Source organism: Schistocerca piceifrons, chromosome 2, assembly GCF_021461385.2.
Source record: "Schistocerca piceifrons isolate TAMUIC-IGC-003096 chromosome 2, iqSchPice1.1, whole genome shotgun sequence".
Taxonomy (NCBI): domain Eukaryota; kingdom Metazoa; phylum Arthropoda; class Insecta; order Orthoptera; family Acrididae; genus Schistocerca; species Schistocerca piceifrons.
In genome coordinates, this window is record NC_060139.1 from 447001796 (window position 1) to 447025642 (window position 23847).

The following is a 23847-nucleotide window of genomic DNA, read 5'->3' on the forward strand; positions in this document are numbered from 1 at the left end:
AGGAAGCTGTCCAAGAGGGTGATTTGCTCCACCACAATGACCCAGCTCATTTAGCACAGGACACAGTGATACAGGCTGCTATTCGCCTCTCATAGTACCCAGCAACTTCATCCTCTTTCTTTGGATGAAAAACCATTGTGTGAAGAACATGGGCAGAATGAGGTTGTGATTTTTGAGGTGGAACATTTCCTGCAGAGGCAAAATGCAGGGTTCTACAATAAATGTCTCCACTAAGCAACCCGTCATTGGGAAAAAATGTGTTCCATTGAAGGATGAATATGAAGAGAAGGAATAACACCAATAAGTTTATAACACCATTAAGTTTCATGATCGCTGTTTGATTTTTCAAAGCAAAAATTTAAACTTTATGACTACTACTCATACAAGCAACGTAAAAGTCAGGCAATATCTCCGAGGCGAGTTTCTAGTAATACTGTGCTGCTAATTCAAAAGTAGGTGCAATCTAAGTGGATTTTGCAAACCTGTTGTAAAACTGCCTTTAAAAAAAAGACATTATTAAGCTCAAGTGACTGTTTGAATGAATAAGATCTGTTTTTCTCCAAAATACTTAGGTGTGACCCTAGACAGGTCTTTGACATGTAAGATCTATCTCCAGAATGTGGTAACGAAGATCAAAACTCAAAACAATATGCTCCAGAAGTTAACAGGAACTATTTGGGTTGCCACTGCAACAGTCCTCAGAACATCAGCTTTTGCTCTTTCATACTCAGTCGTAGAATGCTGTTCCACCTGGCTAAACAGTGCTCACACTAAAATAATTGACACACATCTCAATCAATCAATAAATCAATCTCTCTCATCACAGGGTGTATTCGACCCACAAACAAGCACTTGCTACTGCTCCTTAGAAACATTCCACCACCATGCATAAGATTACCACAATCACTGTTGAACATATGGACAAGAATATTAAATGACCCACAATTACCAATTCATTCAGAAATTTCATCATTAGAACCCCAATGACTGAGGTATGGATAACCATCGTGGTGCACAACAAACAGCCTGCAGGACAGTAACTCCAACATGCAAGAAGCCTGGGATGATCAATGGCAGGAGCAATCTTCCCTGAAGCCATCACCAACTTATGAAAACTCCCTGGGAGTGACCAGTATGTTTCATCTACCCAGGTGGCAAAAGTGCATACTGAATCAGATAAAAACTGATCAGGACACACATAGAGCACTGCTGCACCAGTGACGATGGCACTCCTCTTCTGAATGTGACTGGCGAGGAGCAGCAAACAGTACTTTGTATAATACTTGAATGTTCCCTAAGAGCATTCAAAGATACAACAGGGAACCTTCATGAGTTGTCTGTAAGAGCTCCTTACTGGATCTCAAGCCTGGACTTACTTAGAGCTATGAACCTGTCATGAACTTGAAATTGCATGTACCTGTGTAGAAACACATTTCTCCTGTTCTCGTACGATACATAAATAAATAAATAAATCTGTTTTCTTTTTTTTAAAAAAAAAAAGCATAACCTGAGAAGCACAGACATCCAAAATATGTTCAATGGAAATAGAAATCAGATCCTGAAAGCATATTAAACCTTGATCTATTCTCACAAGATAATGGTCATGTAGAAACCAGTTTTGATTTTTTTTCCCCACTGTTGGTTAATTTTACTGAAAATATTTATGCAGAATTTTAACTGTCAACATGAACTAGGAGTTACTCCAAAAGAATTCTGAATACTGTAACATTATTTTTTACATGGTTTCTGAACTTGAATATTCCACGTGTAAATTATTGAATTCTAGAGCTGCATGATGCAGTGTACTCTTGTCACTGCCTCCATTGGTTTGCTACACATTCACTATACAACTAATACTGGGTGATTATAATTAAAGTTCCAGTTTCCAAATGTTGTAAACACCGAACCACTGTTCCGAGAGACTTCACATCTGAATGGAATATTATTGAAGAAGGGGAAAAACATTATGGAAACAAAAAAATTAACAAAATTTTTTTCTACTAGAATATGCAAAATAAAAAACACAGGTACCAAGGCTGTTTTTCAGGTTGAGTCTGAGATACTTGGCATGACTGCCTCAATGTAGAATTGCACACTGCTGGTAATGCTCTTTTACAAGAACAGTGGCTGTGTGCCAATAGCTCTGCAATAGTTCCGGACATTCAAGAGTATGAAAAAAAAGGGCATTGGTCTGATGTCTGCCAAGGATCTGGAGAAAATGGTTACGAAATTTGAAAAGACAGGTTTTCTTTTGAGATGCACTGTGGCAGAGAGAGTAAAACAACTGATCTGATGTCAGCAAAACATGTCACCACAGAACTGGAGGACAACTCGAGTGATGCTGTGCAAATATGCAATGCACAGAGCATTGTGCAATTGTTGTACACGACTGTGAGCATGGTGCATAAAATTCTAGGAAACTTTCGGTATTGTTATCCATTCAAAATTACCAATGTTCAGGAGTTGCTTCATCCTAACCTTCCATTGTTGTTGTTGTTGTGGTCCTCAGTCCTGAGACTGGTTTGATGCAGCTCTCCATGCTACTCTATCCTGTGCAAGCTTCTTCATCTCCCAGTACCTACTGCAACCTACATCCTTCTGAATCTGCATGGTGTATTCATCTCTTGGTCTCCCTCTACCATTTTTACCCTCCACGCTGCCCTCCAGTACTAAATTGGTGATCCCTTGATGCCTCAGAACATGTCCTACCAACCAATCCCTTCTTCTAGTCGAGTTGTGCCACAAACTTCTCTTCTCCCCAATCCTATTCAATACCTCCTCATTAGTTATGTGATCTACCCATCTAATCTTCAGCATTCTTCTGTAGCACCACATTTCGAAAGCTTCTATTCTCTTCCTGTTGAAACTATTTATCGTCCATGTTTCACTTCCATACATAGCTACACACCATACAAATACTTTCAGAAACGACTTCCTGACACTTAAATCTATACTCGATGTTAACAAATTTCTCTTCTTCAGAAACGCTTTCCTTGCCATTGGCAGTCTACATTTTATATCCTCTCTACTTCGACCATCATCAGTTATTTTGCTCCCCAAATAGCAAAACTCCTTTACTACTTTAAGTGTCTCATTTCCTAATCTAATACCCTCTGCATCTCCCCACTTAATTCGACTGCATTCCATTATCCTCGTTTTGCTTTTGTTGATGTTCATCTTATATCCTCCTTTCAAGACACTATCCATTCCGTTCAACTGCTCTTCCAAGTCCTTCGCTGTCTCTGACAGAATTACAATGTCATCGGCGAACCTCAAGGTTTTTATTTCTTCTCTATGGATTTTGATATCTACTCCGAATTTTTCTTTTGTTTCCTTCACTGCTTGCTCATACAGATTGAATAACATCAGGGAGAGGCTACAACCCTGTCTCACTCCCTTTCCAACCACTGCTTCCCTTTCATGCCACTCGACTCAACTGCCATTTGGTTTCTGTACAAATTGTAAATAGCCTTTCGCTCCCTGTATTTTACCCCTGCCACCTTCAGAATTTGAAAGAGAGTATTCCAGTCAACATTGTCAAAAGCTTTCTCTAAGTCTACAAATGCTAGAAACGTACTTTTGCCTTTCCTTAATCTCTCTTCTAAGATAAGTCGTAGGGTCAGTATTGACTCACGTGTTCCAATATTTCTACGGAATCCAAACTGATCTTCCCCAAGGTCGGCTTCTACTAGTTTTTCCATTCGTCTGTAAAGAATTCGTGTTAGTATTTTGCAACTGTGACTTACTAAACTGATAGTTTGGTAATTTTCACATCTGGCAACACCTGCTTTCTTTGGCATTGGAATTATTATATTCTTCTTGAAGTCTGAGGGTATTTCGCCTGTCTCATACATCTTGCTCACCAGATGGTAGAGTTTTGTCAGGACTGGCTCTCCCAAGGCTGTCAGTAGTTCTAATAGAATGTTATCTACTCCCGGGGCCTTGTTTCGACTCAGGTCTTTCAGTGCTCTGTCAAACTCTTCATGCAATATCATATCTCCCATTTCATCTTCATCTACCTCCTCTTCCATTCCCAAAATATTGTCCTCAAGTACATCGCCCTTGTATAGACCCTCTATATACTCCTTCCACCTTTCTGCTTTCACTTCTTTGCTTAGAACTGGGTTTCCGCTTGTGCTCTTGATATTCATACAAGTGGTTCTCTTTTCTCCAAAGGTCTCTTTAATTTTCCTGTAGGCAGTATCTATCTTACCCCTAGTGAGATAAGCCTCTACATCCTTACATTTGTCCCCTTGCCATCCCTGCTTGGCCATTTTGCACTTCCTGTCGATCTCATTTTTGAGATTTTCTCCTTTCATCAATTAAATTCAATATTTCTTCTGTTACCCAAGGATTTCTACTAGCCCTCGTATTTTTGCCTACTTGATCCCCTGCTGCCTTCACTACTTCATCCCTCAAAGCTACCCATTCTTCTTCTACTGTATTTCTTTCCCCCATTCCTGTCAATTGTTCCCTTATGCTCTCCCTGAAACTCTGTACAACCTCTGGTTTAGTCAGTTTATTCAGGTCCCATCTCCTTAAATTCCCACCTTTTTGCAGTTTCTTCAGTTTTAATCTACAGTTCATAACCAATAGATTGTGGTCAGAGTCCACATCTGCCCCTGGAAATGTCTTACAATTTAAAACCTGGTTCCTAAATCTCTGTCTTACCATTATATAATCTATCTGAAACCTGTCAGTATCTCCAGGCTTCTTCTATGTATACAGCCTTCTTTTATGATTCTTGAACCAAGTGTTAGCTATGATTAAGTTATGCTCTGTGCAAAATTCTATCAGGCAGCTTCCTCTTTCATTTCTTATCCCCAATCCATATTCACCTACTACTTTTCCTTCTCTCCCTTTTCATACTACCGAATTCCAGTCACCCATGACTATTAAATTTTCATCTCCCTTCACTATCTGAATAATTTCTTTTATTTCATCATACATTTCTTCGATTTTTTCGTCATCTGCAGAACTAGTTGGCATATAAACTTGTACTACTGTAGTAGGCATGGGCTTCGTGTCTATCTTGGCCACAATAATGCGTTCACTATGCTGTTTGTAGTAGCTTACCTGCATTCCTATTTTTTTATTCATTATTAAACCTACTCCTGCATTACCCCTATTTGACTTTGTATTTATAACCCTGTATTCACTTGACCAAAAGTCTTGTTCCTCCTGCAACCGAACTTCACTAATTCCCACTATATCTAACTTTAACCTATCCATTTCCCTTTTTAAATTTTCTAACCTACCTGCCCGATTAAGGGATCTGACATTCCACGCTCCGATCCGTAGAACGCCAGTTTTCTTTCTCCTGATAACGACATCCTCTTGAGTAGTCCCCGCCCGGATATCTGAAAAGGGGCTATTATAGCTCCAGAATATTTTACCCAAGAGGACGCCATCATCATTAAGCATACAGTAAAGCTGCATGCCCTCGGGAAAAATTACGGCTGTAGTTGCCCCTTGCTTTCAACCGTTCACAGTATCAGCACAGCAAGGCTGTTTTGGTGAGTGTTACAAGACCAGATCAGTCAATCATCCAGACTGTTGCCCCTGCAACTACTGAAAAGGCTGCTGCCCCTCTTCAGGAACCACACGTTTGTCTGGCCTCTCAACAGATACCCCTCCGTTGTGGTTGCACCTAGGGTACGGCTATCTGTATCGCTGAAGCACGCAAGCCACCCCACCAGCGGCAAGGTCCATGGTTCCAGTAAGACAAGAATTTGCTCTAGAATTTCTGGCTCACATGCAAGTGGACAATGAAATGGTCTGTGGGACAGGCGAAGCTCATTTCCAACTCCAAGGACATGTCAATACACTGAATTGCAGAATACAAGCAAAGGAAAATCCCATTGCACATCAACCAGTACAGCTTTGTTCTGCAAAGGTAACTGTGTGGTGCCATCTGACAACATCGTTTATCATAGTGCCATATTTTTTGAGGAGATGGATCCTGCACGTCCTGTTACCTGTACCATCACTGCCATAAACACTATTAGAGTCTTTTGTGTACCAATGTAATTCCAACCCTTCAAGAGCATGGATGTGTGGGTGGCGTCTTTTTTTATGTAAGATGGTGCCTCCACACATTGCAAAGCCAACAAAGTAGCTGCTGTATAGGCATTTTGAAAATTCTAGAATTATCAGCTGTGCACAATGCATTCTGAACATTACCCCTGAGACACTCCCATCTGTTGTGGAACATGCTGTTGCCAGATTTCAACTTGTGGAAGAAAACAGGACAGCATACGAGGTCTGTTCAAAGAATTAGATTTCTAGGAAATTCTATGTTTTAAATAAAATTCTACTGCAAGCACATCAGTACACTTGTGGTATATTTTATAAAGTTCATTTTCCTGCTCTCATAATGTTGAGTAATATACAGTCTACCTACAAAGTACATAGATCGATTTTTTTTCATAGTGCATATACCAATACTAACAAACCCAGCAATGCTTCACAACTGTTAAATATGTATAGGAATTGGATGTATGTTGTAATCTCATTCTCTTATCTCCCCCTGTCCCTATCATCCTCCTCCTCTTCCCCATCTCTCTTTGCCCATCTCCTACTTCCCCTCTTTATGTCCATTTCTTCCCCCCACCCCGCCCCTTTGTACACCTCCTCTTCCCCCCACTCTCTGACCTTGAGCCTTGTTTAATGGTATAGCAAATGAAACTCTGATTGGGAACTGAAGTCGCTTAAGTGAGTGGGTAAACCGGCTCGGATTATTGGTATATAGGGCATGAGAGAGAGATATCCAGCTGCTGTACATGTGAGCATAGAAGTTTCAATGAGAGATTTCGCAGTTTTAATCTGTGAATAGGCAGGACTACAAAGTTTTGGACGATTTACATTCCGTAGTAGTTTTCTAATCATATGTCATAAATACTACTTAACTGCTTCCTATTAAAACTGACTGTGAGGAAGAAAGCAAAACAGCACATTGTTATGCATACATTTTTGTTGAAAATTACATATGAGAAGAAAGATTATATTTGAGAAAAACAGTCAGTCTAATGGTTTCACTGCCTTGGTATTGTAGTTAAAATTGGCTGTGAGAAAGAAAACAGAACTGCATATTTTCACTTCTCAGCACAGTGAAGCATTTTTTTCTCGCAATTGGTTTTAACAGAAAACATGCACACTGTTGTTTAGCAAAATGTATAGCCTATATTTCCCTGAATATTTATTACAGTGTTGCGGGAAAGTTTGAAGTATATTGATTAAGAACTTTTCACAATTTTTACCTGTTATATGTAATATATATTTTAAAAAAGTTATAGCTTATGTCTGTCCAAATGTTTATTAGAGTATCATGTATATTCAATATTTTTGCTAACAATGTTTCCCCTTTATATATCTGTATAAATATACCATAGATATATTAAAAATATGTAGCCTATCTCAGTCTAAACAGTTATTAGAGTAACATGTAAAAATTTGAAGTAAACCAGTCAAGAACTTTAGATGTTTGTATATTATATTCAAATATATGAAAACATAGTTAGCAGAGTGAATCTCCTAAAAATTGCAGAAATGGAAAATGCTATTGATTTGTGGTTTTCACAGAATGGAATGGTAGTCAGGCGCTCATATTGTTAGCCAATAAACAGATTGTAATAATACTTGGAAAATGTATTTTTTGTGCAAACATACACTTTTTATATGAAACAGTGCCTACTGACACTAACAAACTAAAAGCAGGTTAAATTAGAATGTCTGTGGCATTGTTTGGCGAATTCTAGTGTAAGTTGTTTACAAGATGATGTTGTTGTTGTTGTGGTCTTCAGTCCTGAGACTGGTTTGATGCAGCTCTCCATGCTACTCTATCCTGTGCAAGCTTCTTCATCTCCCAGTACCTACTGCAACCTACATCCTTCTGAATCTGCTTAGTGTATTCATCTCTTGGTCTCCCTCTACGATTTTTACCCTCCACGCTGCCCTCCAATGCTAAATTTGTGATCCCTTGATGCCTCAAAACATGTCCTACCAACCGATCCCTTCTTCTAGTCAAGTTGTGCCACAAACTTCTCTTCTCCCCAATCCTATTCAATACCTCCTCATTAGTTACGTGATCTACCCACCTTATCTTCAGCATTCTTCTGTAGCACCACATTTTGAAAGCTTCTATTCTCTTCTTGTCCAAACTGGTTATCGTCCATGTTTCACTTCCATACATGGCTACACTCCATACAAATACTTTTAGAAACGACTTCCTGACACTTAAATCTATACTCGATGTTAACAAATTTCTCTTCTTCAGAAACGATTTCCTTGCCATTGCCAGTCTACATTTTATATCCTCTCTGCTTCGACCATCATCAGTTATTTTACTCCCTAAATAGCAAAACTCCTTTACTACTTTAAGTGTCTCATTTCCTAATCTAATCCCCTCAGCATCACCCGATTTAATTTGACTACATTCCATTATCCTCGTTTTGCTTTTGTTGATGTTCATCTTATATCCTCCTTTCAAGACACTGTCCATTCCGTTCAACTGCTCTTCCAAGTCCTTTGCTGTCTCTGACAGAATTACAATGTCATCGGCGAACCTCAAAGTTTTTACTTCTTCTCCATGAATTTTAATACCTACTCCGAATTTTTCTTTTGTTTCCTTCACTGCTTGCTCAATATACAGATTGAATAACATCGGGGAGAGGCTACAACCCTGTCTCACTCCTTTCCCAACCACTGCTTCCCTTTCATGCCCCTCGACTCTTATAACTGCCATCTGGTTTCTGTACAAATTGTAAATAGCCTTTCGCTCCCTGTATTTTACCCCTGCCACCTTCAGAATTTGAAAGAGAGTATTCCAGTTAACGTTGTCAAAAGCTTTCTCTAAGTCTACAAATGCTAGAAACGTAGGTTTGCCTTTTCTTAATCTTTCTTCTAAGATAAGTCGTAAGGTTATGATATATTTTGAAAAGTTTCCACACCGATACTTGTTAGTGCCATTCAACCCGCATAGTTGCTAGGTATGATGTTATGTTTGCTAAAAGTGTGCTTGTGTCTTCCTTGAGTGCACTCCGACTTACTAGTCAGTTAATGTGAGACAGTCCAAGCAGTAGATTGTGGGGGGATGATTGGATTTACCGATGCGTAAAAAGCCGACATGTTCATGGTGTATGGAGGGTGTAGAAAGAATGCGGGTCATTCTTGTATACGGTATGTGGCAAGATATTCACACAGATGTCAATCATTTCAGTAATTATTTCTCAACCTCTTCAACCAGTTATGCGGAAGTGGTAGTGTAGCCTTAGACAACATAACAGAAGGAAACAAGTGACAACAGAAGTGGAGAAAATTAATGTTCTTGCTGCTTTTACAATTGATCCGCATGTATGCTCCCACGCAATCACTTGAGGAACTGGCATGATTCAGGCAAGTGTTCTATGTATTCTCCATCGACATAGATCCATACCTATCACATCTCTCTCCATCAAGAGCTATATGGAAATGATTATGGAAATTATATTAACTTCTGTATAAGGATAGGATAATCCAGAAGTACCATGTATCTTGCTTAGTGATGAAGCCACATTTACCAATCATGGCCAGGTAAACTGCCAAAATGTGCACTACTGGTCTGTTGACAGTTTATGTTGGCTTCATCAGGTGGAACACCAGCATCAATGGAGTGTAAACATGTAGTGTGGGATAATGAACCATCAGCTCACAGGCCCATTTTTCATAGACTGAACATAGAACACACAAGTATCGAAGTCTCCTAGCAGACCATCTTCTATGGATGCTATAAGACATTCATTTGCAGACTAGGAAGAACCTATGGTACCAATAGCATGGCTCTCCAGCTCATAGTGCACGAAGTACTACATGAACAGTTTCCAAACTTGCCCTTAAAAGACAAAGGTACCGAGTTCGAGTCTCAGTCCAGAACACAGTTTTAATCCACCAGGAAGTTTCATACCAGCCCACACTCCACACTCCTTCTGGAAACATCCCGCAGGCTGTGGCTAAGCCATGTCTCTGTGATAGCCTTTCTTCCAGGGATGCAATTTCTGCAAGGTTCGCAGGAGAGCGTCTGTGAAGTTTGAAAGGTAGGAGACAAGGTACTGGCAGAAGTGAAGCTGTGAGGACAGGCGTGAGCCATGCTTGGGTAGCTCAGACGGTACAGCACTTGCCTGCAAAAGGTCCCGAGTTTGAGTCTCGGTCTGTCACAAAGTTTTAATCTGGCAGGAAGTTTCTTATCTGCACACACTCCGCTGCAGAGTGAAAATTTCCTTCTGTTTCCAAACTGTTGGATTGGACACAGAGGACCTGTACCATGGCTGTCCCATTCCCCATATTTGACACCTGTGGACTTTTGTCTGTGGGAAAAGCTGAAAGATGATGTCTACAAGCACATAACAACTATACCTGATAATATGCAATAATGTATTATTGCAGCGTGCTTGGACATCACTGAAATGCTAACATGTGTGCAGCAGTCGTTCCACACCAGACTGGAAGCGTGGTCATTTTGAACACAACCTAAGATGGTCAACCGTCTTGTTAGCGGTCAGGGTCCACAAAACTAGTGTATGCACATATGCTGTTCTTTAGCTTGTGCTACCACTGGTATCATACAGGTGTCAATATGGGTACTTTTTAAAATACAATATCTTCTAAACAACTCACACTAGAATCCTGCAACACTAATTTAGCCTACTTTTAGTTAGTTAATGTCAGAAGACATTGGTCCATTTAAAAAAAAAAAGTATGTCTGCACAAAAAAATATACCATCTAAGTATTATTACAATCTGTTTATTGGCTAACAATACAAGTCCCTGACTACAAATGCAGTCTGTGAAAACTATACGTCAATAGCACTTTCCATACACAATATTTGTGGTTCAAGTTTTAGGTAATTCATCCTATATATACTTAAAAAAATTAGAATATCATGTAAAAATCTGAGGTAAATCAGCACAGAAATTTGAGATTTTTGTTGACATCATTTCCCCTTTATATATTACATATTTTAATACTGTATGTATCAAAAAGACACATAGCTGATGTTCATCAGAATATTTATTAGCTTATCATGTCAAATACAAACAAAGCTAATCAGTCACAAATTCTTCGAGGTTTTTGGTAAATGTCATCTTGTCTTGAGTAGCATAGATAAGTGCTTGTAAGTACTAGATAATGGAGGTCTTGCAGAATACCACTTATCTTTTCTGGAGTCTGAGTTTGTTGAGAGAGGTAAAGGACACTTGCTATTGCTGGATGTCACGTCTGTCACAGTCAGAGAACTGATCAGCCAATAGAGAATTACTTCCAGTGTGCAAACACCAGATCGAAAATGTGAAGTTATACAGAGGACACATGCAATACCTATTTACGAGGGATGAAAGTTGTTGGATGGAGACCAAAGAAATTGATAACACTTCAATAGTAGTGTGGGCAATCAAGTGCTGCAGGATCTTTTTGTGCAGAGCCAATATCTGACAAGTGAAATGGTAGAATGGGAGCTGAGGACCAGCAAAACTGTTGACACTATTTTGTATGACACTTCTGAGGAAGTGAAAATTGTGTGAAAAATATGTACTGCATCCCTCTCGCATGAACATAAAAAACTGTGGCTTAATACATATGTAAATTTCACTGTGTGAAAGAGGATAATCCATGTTGCTAAAGGGTAACATCACTGTTTATGAAACATAGTGCTTTGTGTCCAATCCATCCACAAAACACAAAACCAGTGAACAAATTCTGCACAAATAAAAGTCAACAAAGGTGAGTGCTGTAAAATCAACCAAGACATCATGATCATGGCATTCTTTGCCTGTCATACAAAAATTTACAGAAAAATTATGCTGTAAGGATAGTCCATTATTGGCAAGTACTAAAAAGACCACCTCAAAAGAGTCAAATGGATGCTAACCAACCTTTAGCAAAGCAAGAGCGGTTTCACAGCTCGATGATGCTCCAGTGCACACCTCGTAGCTCGTCAGTCAGTTTCTACCAAAAAATTTAGTGATAAATCTCACATTAACTAAACACTAATCCAGTTTGACACTGACGACTATTTTCATAAAAACTGAAGAAGCCTTTGAAGTGGAAATTACTGATGCTCAAAAAGCAACCATCAACTACTAGGAAAGTGACCCTAAGAAACTTCTCATTGTGGAAACTTCTCATACATATTCCAAAGACTCCTCAAGTAGAACACAGCTTGTTTTGACATTGTCCTGGACATCTAAAAAAATTTTTTTTTATACATCAAAATGTGTATTTTTACTCATCTAATCTGATCCTTTCCATACCAGCTGCGTAGATTCCTTCCTAACCCATTTAATGCCAGCTTGCCAGATCTATACCAATCCACCTTCACCAACTACAGTGTAAATGTAAACTAATTTATTCTAAATTATAGTAAGTGAAAGAATGGTATCTTCTTGTGTTCAATATCAGCTTTATTTTGTATTTTCTGTTTCTACCACTAGTAACTGATGCAGAAATAATTAAACTGGTGGGAAATATTACCTAAGAAGACATCAATACATATTCCAAGCTATTATTTATCATTCTAACAAATGGAATTAGACCTGTGCTGACTCACTTTGTCATTCTGAGTTATCATAATGTGCAAGATATATTATAATAAGGGGTCTCCTGTGCCCTTAAGTGTGATGAAATGTTACAAAAATCAATTGAGAGAAGAAACCCTTTGCACAAAAACTATTAAGCGGAATGCAATTAGACAAAGGATGGAACATCTACAGCTAAATAGTAGCACCATTTAATATTTAAAGGAATGAGTAATGAACCATAATCCAAGTAAAAACTTATTAGTTGCTCTCTTACAATGTTTTTCATAATTTGTATACAAGGATTTAATTTTTTTGTGAATCTCAAACTGCCACAGCTATAAATAATCATCATTACTGCTCAATGGCTCTCATGCTGAACATATATTCCGAGCAATACACTTTCACCTCATCTAAAAACGACTACTATTTTACTAAATTTCAACTCCATTTGTTTCTCCAACCACACCTACTAAAGGAAGTTTTTTTTTCCTAATAATCTAAATATGCGTCTTCTGTTGCTTTATTATATCTTAGCCATACTCTTTTGCTCAACTTCATTATGTATGAACTTTCATCGACACAAATAGAGATGAAAGCAATCATTTCATCTTTTATATTTCATAAAAACTTGCCCGCATGACACTACTGTTATTAATATTATTATTATTATTATTATTATTATTATTATTATTATTATACACAGTAAAGTCCACAGCCACACAGTAAAGTCCAGCACTGGCATGTAAAATCCAAGTCGCAGCTTCATCTGAACACACCTGAACTACTTATGCAATTGCACTGTAAACACTTATTTAAACAGTGACATCCAATGAATATGAAAGCCACTACTTCACTTAACTTTATGGTCCACACAGCATTAAATCACTAATACAATAAAAATATGAATATAATAGAGGGAAACATTCCACGTGGGAAAAATATATCTAAAAACAAAGATGATGTGACTTACCAAACGAAAGCACTCGCACATCGATAGACACACAAACAAACACAAACATACACACAAAATTCTAGCTTTCGCAACCAACGGTTGCTTCATCAGGAAAGAAAAAAGAAAAAAGAAAAATTTACATTCAAATTACCTCATCTTTGGCAGATGGAATAACTTTGGGTGGCTTCATTTCTTTGCTCTTAGAGCTGCTTTTCTCTACTACTGCAGATGTCTTACTGCTAGAGCTTCGTGCTGTTTTTGAATTTGAGCTAGATCCAGAAGAGTTTGTCGACTTCTTCTTAATCATGGGGTCAACCATACCTAGGGCTTCTGCAAAGCTTGCTCCTGTAAAAATCATCACACCGTTATAAGTGTGAACACAGGTATACAATATATTGTTCTTGAAGGTGGCTAAACTGAGAAAAACATCATTCAACAGACAAAGAGCTCCAAATGGCACACCTACGAAAATTTACTACAGTAAAAATAAACAAATAAATAAAAATCTAATTGTAATATCACAATACACTCACTTCAACTACTAAATAATCATATATAGCGTGTGTGACTGACATTACAGTCAGCTAAACAATTAAAAGTTACCAGAAATTTCTGCTCTGCTCTCTCTCGTTTGCTCTCAAATATAAAATAAGAAAGAAGACAAACTTCAACGTAATATGCTTCCTGATAAATACTTTACTACACAATATTTTCAGACTCTGAAAATGCCCATTTTCCCATCTAAATAGCACAGAGACATTCAGAATATAATAAGATTATTGCAGACAATAATAAACATAACATACCAAGCAGATCAACTACAAAAAAGAAATAGCATAAACAACCACCTAGTCCTAGGCTACAATGACAGTCCTTGAATTAGAGTAACTTGGAATATGAAGTTTTTCATATGGTGTACAATTCAAAGCAGTTTTTCACTGCATGAAGTGAAAGAGGAAGTAGCTTTTGGCACCAATATTTTGTTTTTTATGATGAAACATATAATATGAAAGGAACTTGCCATGATGGGTGTGAAATACAAATGAACTACAGCAAAATATTTACACAATATCCTTCTGAAAAGAAGGCAATGATTACTTGCAACAAATAATAGTTACTGATGTAACACCCACTGCTTGATAATGGCTTCGTATCTACTTTTTCATGTAATTTGGTAATCAGCTACAAACTTATATACTGTTCCCAAGTGTTTCCTAATATCACTTACAGATCTTCAATTAGGTCACTTTCTTGGTCTTCTCTTATCTATTGGAATCCAGCAAAAACCTTCCCTGGTCTCTCGGCCATCCATTCAGCTTACTACAAATCCTGTCCACCTCCGTTTCATCTTCATCAGTCAAAATTAAATCTTCCACTCAAGTCCACTCCCTGATGCATATATTAGTTTTCCTGTCTCTCCTGCTACAAGGTTGACAATTTTGGTTCCGCCGTTTGCCGATAGATAGCGACAACGGTAAGTAGTGGTAGAAAGAAACAGATCACAGACGTCCGGCAGTTAGCTTGGACCTCATTCAAACATTAGTCGATTTGTGTCTGCATCATAAACTTGTTCTTGATTGAAAATGTCAGTTTACAAACCTAATTCTCCTCATTTGCGAGAGGTGTTACTGTTTTGTTCCAATATGAAGAAAACAGTGGCTGAGTCTCATCGAATGCTCTCAAGTATGTATGGTAAGGACGCTATTAGTGAAAGAACATGTCGTGAGTGGTTTCAACGCTTAAAGAACGGTGATTTTAACATCGTAAACCAGCATAGTGGTGGAAGAGAGAATGTTTTCAAAGATGCAGAATTGGAGACATTGCTGAGTGACGACTTGCGTCAAACTCAAGAAGAAGTAGCACAATTAGTGGGAGTGACACAGCAAGCCATTTCAAAATGTCTCAAGGCTATGGGCATGATTCAGAGAGAAGGAACTTGGGTACCGTGTGAGCGGAAACCAAGAGACATTGAATGGTGTTTGTGAACAGTAGCTTCAGAGGCAAAAACGGAAGGGATTTCTGCATCGCATTGTGACCAGGATGAAAAATGGGTTCAATACAATAACCCTAAATGCAAAAAATCATGGGGATATCCCAGCCAAGCTTCCACATCAAAGGCCAAACCGAATATTCATGGCTCCAAGATCATGCTCTAAATTTGGTGGGACTAGCTCGGTGTCGTGTACTATGAGGTGTTAAAACCAAGTGAAACAATAACAGGTGCTCATTATTAAACACAATTAATGTGTTTGAGCAGAGCACTATTAAAGACAAACAGCCGAAATACAGCAAGAGGCACAATAAAGTGATTTTGCAGCATGACAACGCTCGACCACACGTTGCAAAAGAGGTCAAAACATACTTGGAAACGTTAAAATGCGAAGTCCTACCCCACCCGCCGTATTCTCCAGACATTGCTCCCTCTATCACCTGTTTAGATCAATGGCGCATGGCCTGGTTGACCAACACTTCCAATCTGTTGAAGAAGTCACAAATTGGATCGATTTGTGGACCGCTTCAAAAGACGAACAATTTTTTCAACATGGGATTCATACACTGCCCGAAAGATGGGAGAATGGAAAATACTTTGAATGATACATGTGTAACCAATTTGTCTCATTAAAGCCTCAAATGTTGGGGGAAGAAATGGCAGAAGCAAAGTTGTACACAATATCATTACCAACATTCATCTCTCTGTTCCTTGCTGTATAACACTCAGTTATGAATGTTTTTACAGTTAAAGTCCATAACTCACAGTTATTAGTCAAAACAGGCAATACATGCTGTTTACATATTTTCTTCTTAGAAACATTAAATGCTCAGTTTTGAAAACCCTATTTAGTTTACCAAAACCCATCCAAGCCATTTTACTCTTCTACCTACTTCTTTTGCTGCCCATCCTCTCGCTGTGTTAAGACTGTACCACATACAAAAGTTTATCAACTGGTTTTATGACTTTATTGTTAATTTGCAATACTTTCTTAATTGATATGTTCATTGTAATTATTTTAGTCTTATTATAGTTTATTTTCTGGTCCTGTTTTTAACTTGCTGTACTATGTTCTTCATTTTATTATTTTAGATTCTTTGTACTAGGGGAAAAACTAAGAAAAGTCTTTGCTTTGTTAGTTGAAATTTCTCAGTGTTACTACTAGTACTGCTGAGAACAGTTTTAGCGGTGTGGAATCTCCCTGTCAGATTCTTCTTTCACAAAAAATTAAAATATGTTCCTTTTTATTTAGGAGACTTTGGAAAGTCAGGCACCAGCTGCCTCATTCTACATACCTCAGCACCGTTTCCCAAAAATTTTGGGTGCGAACATATTTACGCTTTTTTTAACATGCAACTCACCTCAAACTTTCACACGATTCCCTAACTGTAGCTCACTCACACCACCTGGTCTACTGCTGCAAGTCACTAATATCCACCCACTCCCTGTTGCCCAGCACAACTCATTGTTATTACCTCTTCGTGTCTCTCATATCATTGTCTTCTGTGACACAGCTACAATCCCCTTCATTCTGTCCGACTAATACAATCTTCTCTCACTGTCACTGTCTCCCTCTTGCTTACTATTAATATATCTTTCCTTCCTTCCTATTGCTGCTGTCTCTTTTCACCAACAATATCTCACTCTTACTTGTTGTCACTGTCATACACTCTGCCTCTTGCCCACTTCTCCTTTCTCTTTATCCCCCCTCCCCCCGGCACTTTCTCCTTCAGTCCTTTCCTAGTAGTGTTTCAGTGTCACTGTGTCTATCACTTTCTCTCCACACTGCCATTGTATCCTTTGCTCATTATATACCAAAACCAAGTTCTACTATCTTCCAGAATTTATTACTTTTCCATCTCTTTGCCACTGCCAAAGCCTTCTTCTCTCTCAGCATAAAACACATGACTATGTTTGCCAGCCAAAACTTTTTGGAAAATTTTTAAAGGTGCTGAGCCAGCTAAAATGAGGCAGCTGGTAACTGAGTTTTCAGATTATTTTAAATAAAAAGGAACATCTTTTAATTTTTTGGGCTCAAATAGGAGCAATTTTTCATTGGTTTAAAGTTGAAAGAACAGAGTAACAGGGAGATTGCACACCACCAAAATTGTTCTCAGCAGCACTAGTAGCAATACTGAGAAATTTCAAACAACAAAACAAAGACTTTCCTTAATTTTTCCTCTAGTACAGATAATCTGAAATAACAAAATGAAGAACTTAATATAGTAAGTTAAAAACCAGACCTGAAAAAGATTATAATAAGACTAAAATAATGTAGAATGAACATATCAAAAAGAAAGTGTTGCAAGTTAACAATAAAGTCATAAAACCCGTTGATAAGCTTTTATATGTAGAACAGTTTTAATGCAGCAACAGGATGGACTGCAAAAGAAATAAGTAGAAGACTAAAAATGGCTTTGGTGTGTTTTAATGAGCTAAATAGGTTTTCCTGAACTGAGCATTTAATGTTTCTGAGAAGACAATACGCAAACAGTGTGTATCGCCTGTTTTGACTTATAATTGTGAGAAATGGGCTTTAAATGTAAAAACTTCATAACTGAGAGTTATTCGGCAAGCAACTGAGAGATGTATATTGGTACTTAGTAGGAGAGACGGGAAAACTAGCATACGCATCTGGGAATGGACTTCCAGTCTACGACTTAATTTTGATTGACGAAAATGAAATGGGAGAAAAGGCGGACAGGACATGTAGGAAGCTGAGTGGATGGCTGAGAGATCGGCAAGCTTTTTGCTGGATTCCAAGAAATAAGAGAAGACCAAGAAAGTGACCTAATGGAAGATGTGTAGATGACATTAGGAAACATTCAGGAACAATAAGGAAGTGTGTAGCTGATTACCATAATACATGAAAAAGTATACAAGAAGCCATTATCCAGCAGTACATGTTAAATCAATAATGGTTATTTGTGCCACACAAGCACTGCCTTCTTTTCAATCAGGTCTTGCTATAGTTCATTTGCATTTTACACATATAATAGCAAAATTTTTCCTCATTATATGTTTCATTATAAAAAACAAAAAACTGGTTCCCTCCCTCAGCAGGAGACATGCCACTCATATGAAAAGAAATGCATTGATTAGTAAAATTTAGACAGTTTACTTATGCAAAATTGAAATAATGCAAACCTAATTTTAAACCTCTGACCGGATTTTACAAGAAAAAAAATTCTGCATGTGCTTCAGTACAAGAACATGGGGTTCCCAAATAATAATGGGGATACTTTGCAGCAAACTTATTTGTGCTAAGTCACTTTCACTCTATAAACTACGTTTTTGCCTTGCACTGGATTTTATGAGAGTGTTTTATGTGTACAAGACGGTAACTCTGAATCTCTTTATCTTCAGAATGGATAGAGATATCAAGAAATTTTTCACCGTTTTTTGAGACCAGGATATAAGGAATATATCATAAAAAATTCAGCCATTTACTGTGCATAGCCATCTTGGAGTCCTCAGCTGGGTTTTGGCCCATTGGTGAGGGTGAAAATACAGTAAAAAAAAAGCCCTTTTTTGGGGGTTTTCTGAGGAACCACCCTTGAACTAATGGAGCCTCCTTAAGGCCCATACAGCCCACTGTAGACCACATCAAATGTAAAAAAAAGAACCAACCAATTTCCTCCATTTGCCTTATCAGTACGAAGTGTGCAATATTCATACTTTGACCCCATACAACAAGGTAGTGACAGTAAGATGATCCTTCTGTTGGGTATACATATTGTCCCTAACCCAAGGGCTATTTAAAACATTTGACCCTACCTTTTTATTACCAACAGAACCAAAGGTATGAGCACTGGAAAATCTCATTTTTATGTGTGGTATTTGGAACATATTAGGTATGCATGCTGTTGTATGCATACCAATTTCTCATTGACCTCATGGAGTGTAAAGGAAGCAAAAACTAAACTAAACATTAAAATTAAACTAATACCATTAACACATACATTGTCCCTGGAGGAATGGTCAATATTCAGGGATATGACAGGATTGAAGCACAAAATATCATACGGACATATGCTTATTCTGAACGTTTTCTGAGATAGAAAACATTTAATGTACACTTGTTCTAGAGCTGGTAGCATGCATGTATGTGTCTTACCCACCCACGCTCTTTGACAGTTTCTTCTAACTCAACCTACGTCACTACTTTCAACTTCTTTGCTTGGGATGTCTTTCTCCCATTGAACTGACTGAACGCGCACTTGTCCATGGTAGGTTGTGAGTGAAGTACTGTGGGGGACTGAGATTGTCTCAGAGAGGAACATTGGTTAACAGTGTTTATACAGGTGTTGGTAAAATGCCGCACATCTACACTAATGAGGAATATGCATTTATGGTGTATGTTTACAGCTTCTGTGATAGTAGTGGTTCTGCTGTTGTCAAAGAATACTTTCAGCACTGTCCAACACGCTGAACATATGATTGTAGTGTTTAGCAGAATTTTTAGCACACTGCTTTAAAAGCTATTCTTCCAAGTTTGATTTTCTTTCTGAATGTGTAGTTCAACAACCTACACAGCAACAGCAACACACTGTCTAAATGGTGAAGCGTAGTTCTACTACACATTGACTTTCCACACATATCAATGCCTAAGAACGTTTATACAGTGAACAGTACACGTGATGGGTTGAGGAACTAAACAGCAAGGTTATCAATTCCTAAATCAAGGTATAGTTCATCCAGAATTAGTATCGTCCGCAAAGTACATGCTCTAAAGATCAAAGTATGAAGGAGAGGTAATACCAAGGCATTGAAGGCAATACTGGTGCCACAGCGGAGAAAGAATTTACGGAGAAGCATAAGGATCGGACCGGTACGTAGTTCAGAGTAGATGAGGAGTCTCACAGGCTCATCCAATGGCAAAAAAAAGCCCCACCCCCATGAGACACCTACCATCCCCATGAAAGGCAAAGACAATTAGATAGCAAAGAATGTCTTCTATTCTGTAGATGCAGAACAGTAAAAGTAAGACGGCTAAAATTGTAATGGATATTACCTCGACCATGAAAACAAGGGGCATAAAATATGAGCAACTGCATCTAAAAATAATTAAAACAAAGTAAGGGAGGGTTGAAAGAGTGATCTGGTCAAGGAGGTAGGGTCAGGTTCCCCCCAAACCCACTTGGCAGGTGGTGACACTAATAAGCCCAGTCACTTCATCCCCGCACCAAAGGTAACTTAAAACTTTATATATCTCATGGAGAAAATGGAAACCAGTTCAATGGTCCATGAATCATCTGTCAATATATGAAGTAAGGAATTCAGAAGGCCTTGTTTAGCACGGAGGGCCAGAAGAACGGGGCATTCCACCAGGATATCAGCTACTGTCTGTAAGCCTCCTCAAATACAGTGTGAGGGTGTGCATTATATAAAATGAAACTATGTGTGTCCTTGGTATAACCAATGTGGAGGCAACATGGGATAGTGAATTCCTTCTGAGAGAAACAGTAGAAAAGCACCAGGCAGGAGTAGTCTTCTTGATATGCAGAGTTTATTAGAGGGGGTAACAGCCAACCACATGTCATTCCACCTCCGTGTGAGCAAATGTCTTATTTTGCACCAGGAATCCACATCTGATGTCGGTAAAATCAGTGGAATGGGAGGGGGACAGGGGATGGGGCACGGGGCAGTGGGGGAGGGGGGGGGGGGTCAGTAATCGCTCCTCTAGACAAATGGTCAACCAATTCATTCCTTGGGATAACCACATGACTTAGTAATCAGAGAAAGTCAACCAAGTAGTCAGTACAACTAAGTTCGGCGAGAAGGTCATCAATAGCAGAGATTGAAAGCTGACAGGAGTAACATCAGTCAATGGGCTGGAGATTATTCGTTGAGTTGCTACATATTAAAACATGGTCAAGGGAGACCTGTTTAATGAAATGGAGGCCTCCATTAATGCCTATCAGCTCCACTGTAAAAGCACTACATATTCTTGGCAATGAATGGTGTTCCTGACTGGTAGGGTAATAAAAGCATAGCCCATCTTATCCAGTTTTAGAGCCATCAGTGTAAAGGACGGTAGCACCTTGAAACTCCTGAAGAACTTAATGTAACAGATACTGAAAGATCAAGGGGGTGACAGATTTTAGTACCTTAAAACAGATCTGTCCTAATTTGTGGCCTGGGCACCAACCTTTGAGGATGATGATGAAGTCCCATGCTACTTGACAGAGCGTAGGGGAACGACGTGGTAGACCCGCACCACAATACTAGGCAAGGTGGTTTGCCGTTGTCTTCCTCAAATTGTAATGAGGATGAATGATGATGATGATGATGATGACAACACACAACACCCAGTCATCTGGGGGCAGGTGAAAATCCCTGACACCATCGGGAATCGAACCCGGGACCCTGTGCTCGGGAAGTGAGAATGCTACCGCAAGACTACAAGCGGCGGACTACCTGTGAGGAGGGTGCAGGTGCACAAAAAAAAGTAATAATAATAATAATAATAATGGGAGCACAGTACAGGGAGGAAATGCAGAGATCCTGGCAGAGGGCTGGGAGGTGCATTTCAACTGGTAATCCCACCTGAGAGTGGGTATCAGGAGGTTTGACACACCTCATACGCAAAAAGAATGAGACGCACTGGATGATGAGGGAATTGTTGAATGGCACCCACATACAAGGCCAAGAGTTGCTACTGAAGAGGTAATATACCTGCTTCACCAAAGGGCTAATCCCAAAGGTACAGTTGCCAGACAAACTCCACAATTTCGGAGGCTAAGGTGCTGCTAAGCCATAAAGCTGGCAACCATATTCCAGTCGGGATATGACAGCTAAGGCACACAATTGTCAGTTGGCTCCTTGAAGCACCCAATGTGGTAGTTGGTCCATCTGGTAGTTCGAACAAAGCAACAGGATCACTGGAAAGTGGTCCCTATCACAAAGACTGTCATGTAGTGATCAACGCAGTGAAGCCACAAGAAGAGGTTATTAGATCAATGGGGGTAAGAATAGCATCATTGAGGAGGCAAAGATCATGGTCGGTAAGAAGGTGGGCAAGTAGAAGGCCCCAACCAGATAAAGAAGTACTGCATCACAGAGTGTGATGAGTATTGAAAGCCCCAACTAGGAGAAAAGGGAGGGGAAGATGTTGGAATTCGATAGTCAGAATGTAAATTTTGCAAATAGTGATTGCTGAGGTCATCTGCACTACCACTCCTATTGCTTCCAATGTGATACAAAGGAGAACCCACTCACTGACCACCTATGTGTCCAGACGTCCTCCGAGGGACAGCATGATTCCAACAGAATGCATGATAACCAAGGAGGATTGGGGAATGACCATAAGTGTGTATTTCATGCATACAATGCAAATTGCAGAAGAGGAGGAAATAAGGTGATGTAGTTCAATCATGTGGCAGTAATATCCATTACAGTTTCACTCCCAAACCCAACCCATTGCCACAAGGATCATGTCCCTGTGGAAGACCCAGGTGCAAACCTGCCCAATCCACCCACCGAGCACTTGCTATTCCAGTCCTAACCTATCAGGGGCAGGGCCACGTGTGAAAGCATCCATGTCATTTACCAGCTCTGCTGCAATCATTCCACAGCTTTTTATATTGGTATGACTACCAACCAGCTATGTCCACCAGGATGAAAGGTCCCCGCCAAACTGTGGCCAAAGGAGACCACCCTGTGGCACAACATGTAGCGGAACATAACACACTTGATTTCAATGGCTGCTTCACTATCCAAGCCATCTGGATCCTTCCCTGCACCACTGGCTTTTCTGAGGTGCAACTTATGACACATTCTCTGCTCCCATTATTATCCTGGCCTCAATCTACGGTAAAATACTGTCCCCACACCCTCCACCCAACAGTTTCCACCCCATACGTCCTATCATCTGCTTCCCATTTTAGTCTCCCACCATGTTTATTTGCAGCCCTCTGCTGATGCATCCTCCCCCCCCCCCCCTTCCCCCTCTTTCCTTGCTCTTCTAATTTTTTTTTTTTTTTTTTTTTTTTTTTTTTTTTTTTTTTTTTTTTCCCACCTCTCTGCCCCACAACCTCCTGGCACTGTGCCTGTTGGAGTTCAGTCTCTGCACACTCCACAAGAGAGTGTTCATCTCTTTCCCCACCCGTACACTACCATCCCTTCTCCTTCTCCTTCCCCACCCCTTCCAGATTGCTGTTTGCATCCCACATGATGTTGAATTCCGGCCCGAGATGCTGGAGTTAGTGGTCATGTGTGTGATATGTTATTTCAGATGTTATCCATACGGACATAAGTTCACAGTGATTATTGATCGTGCACCTTTAAAATAGCTACTGGAGCTAAAAGATCCTTCAAGTTGTCTAACTAAGTGGGGTTTGAAACTGTGTGAATT

General features: G+C 39.3%; 1 protein-coding gene across 4 annotated transcripts in view; it reads right to left on the bottom strand.

Annotated features, from left to right (window-relative positions):
- LOC124776250 (transcription elongation factor B polypeptide 3) overlaps window positions 1-23847 on the bottom strand; it is a 162401-nt gene that overhangs the window by 100275 nt on the left and 38279 nt on the right. For all 4 annotated transcript variants that reach the window (XM_047251119.1, XM_047251118.1, XM_047251117.1 and 1 more), the window contains one exon: window positions 13653-13846. In XM_047251119.1, coding sequence (XP_047107075.1) covers window positions 13653-13846 — 194 coding nt within the window. The remainder of the gene's footprint in view (window positions 1-13652; window positions 13847-23847) is intronic.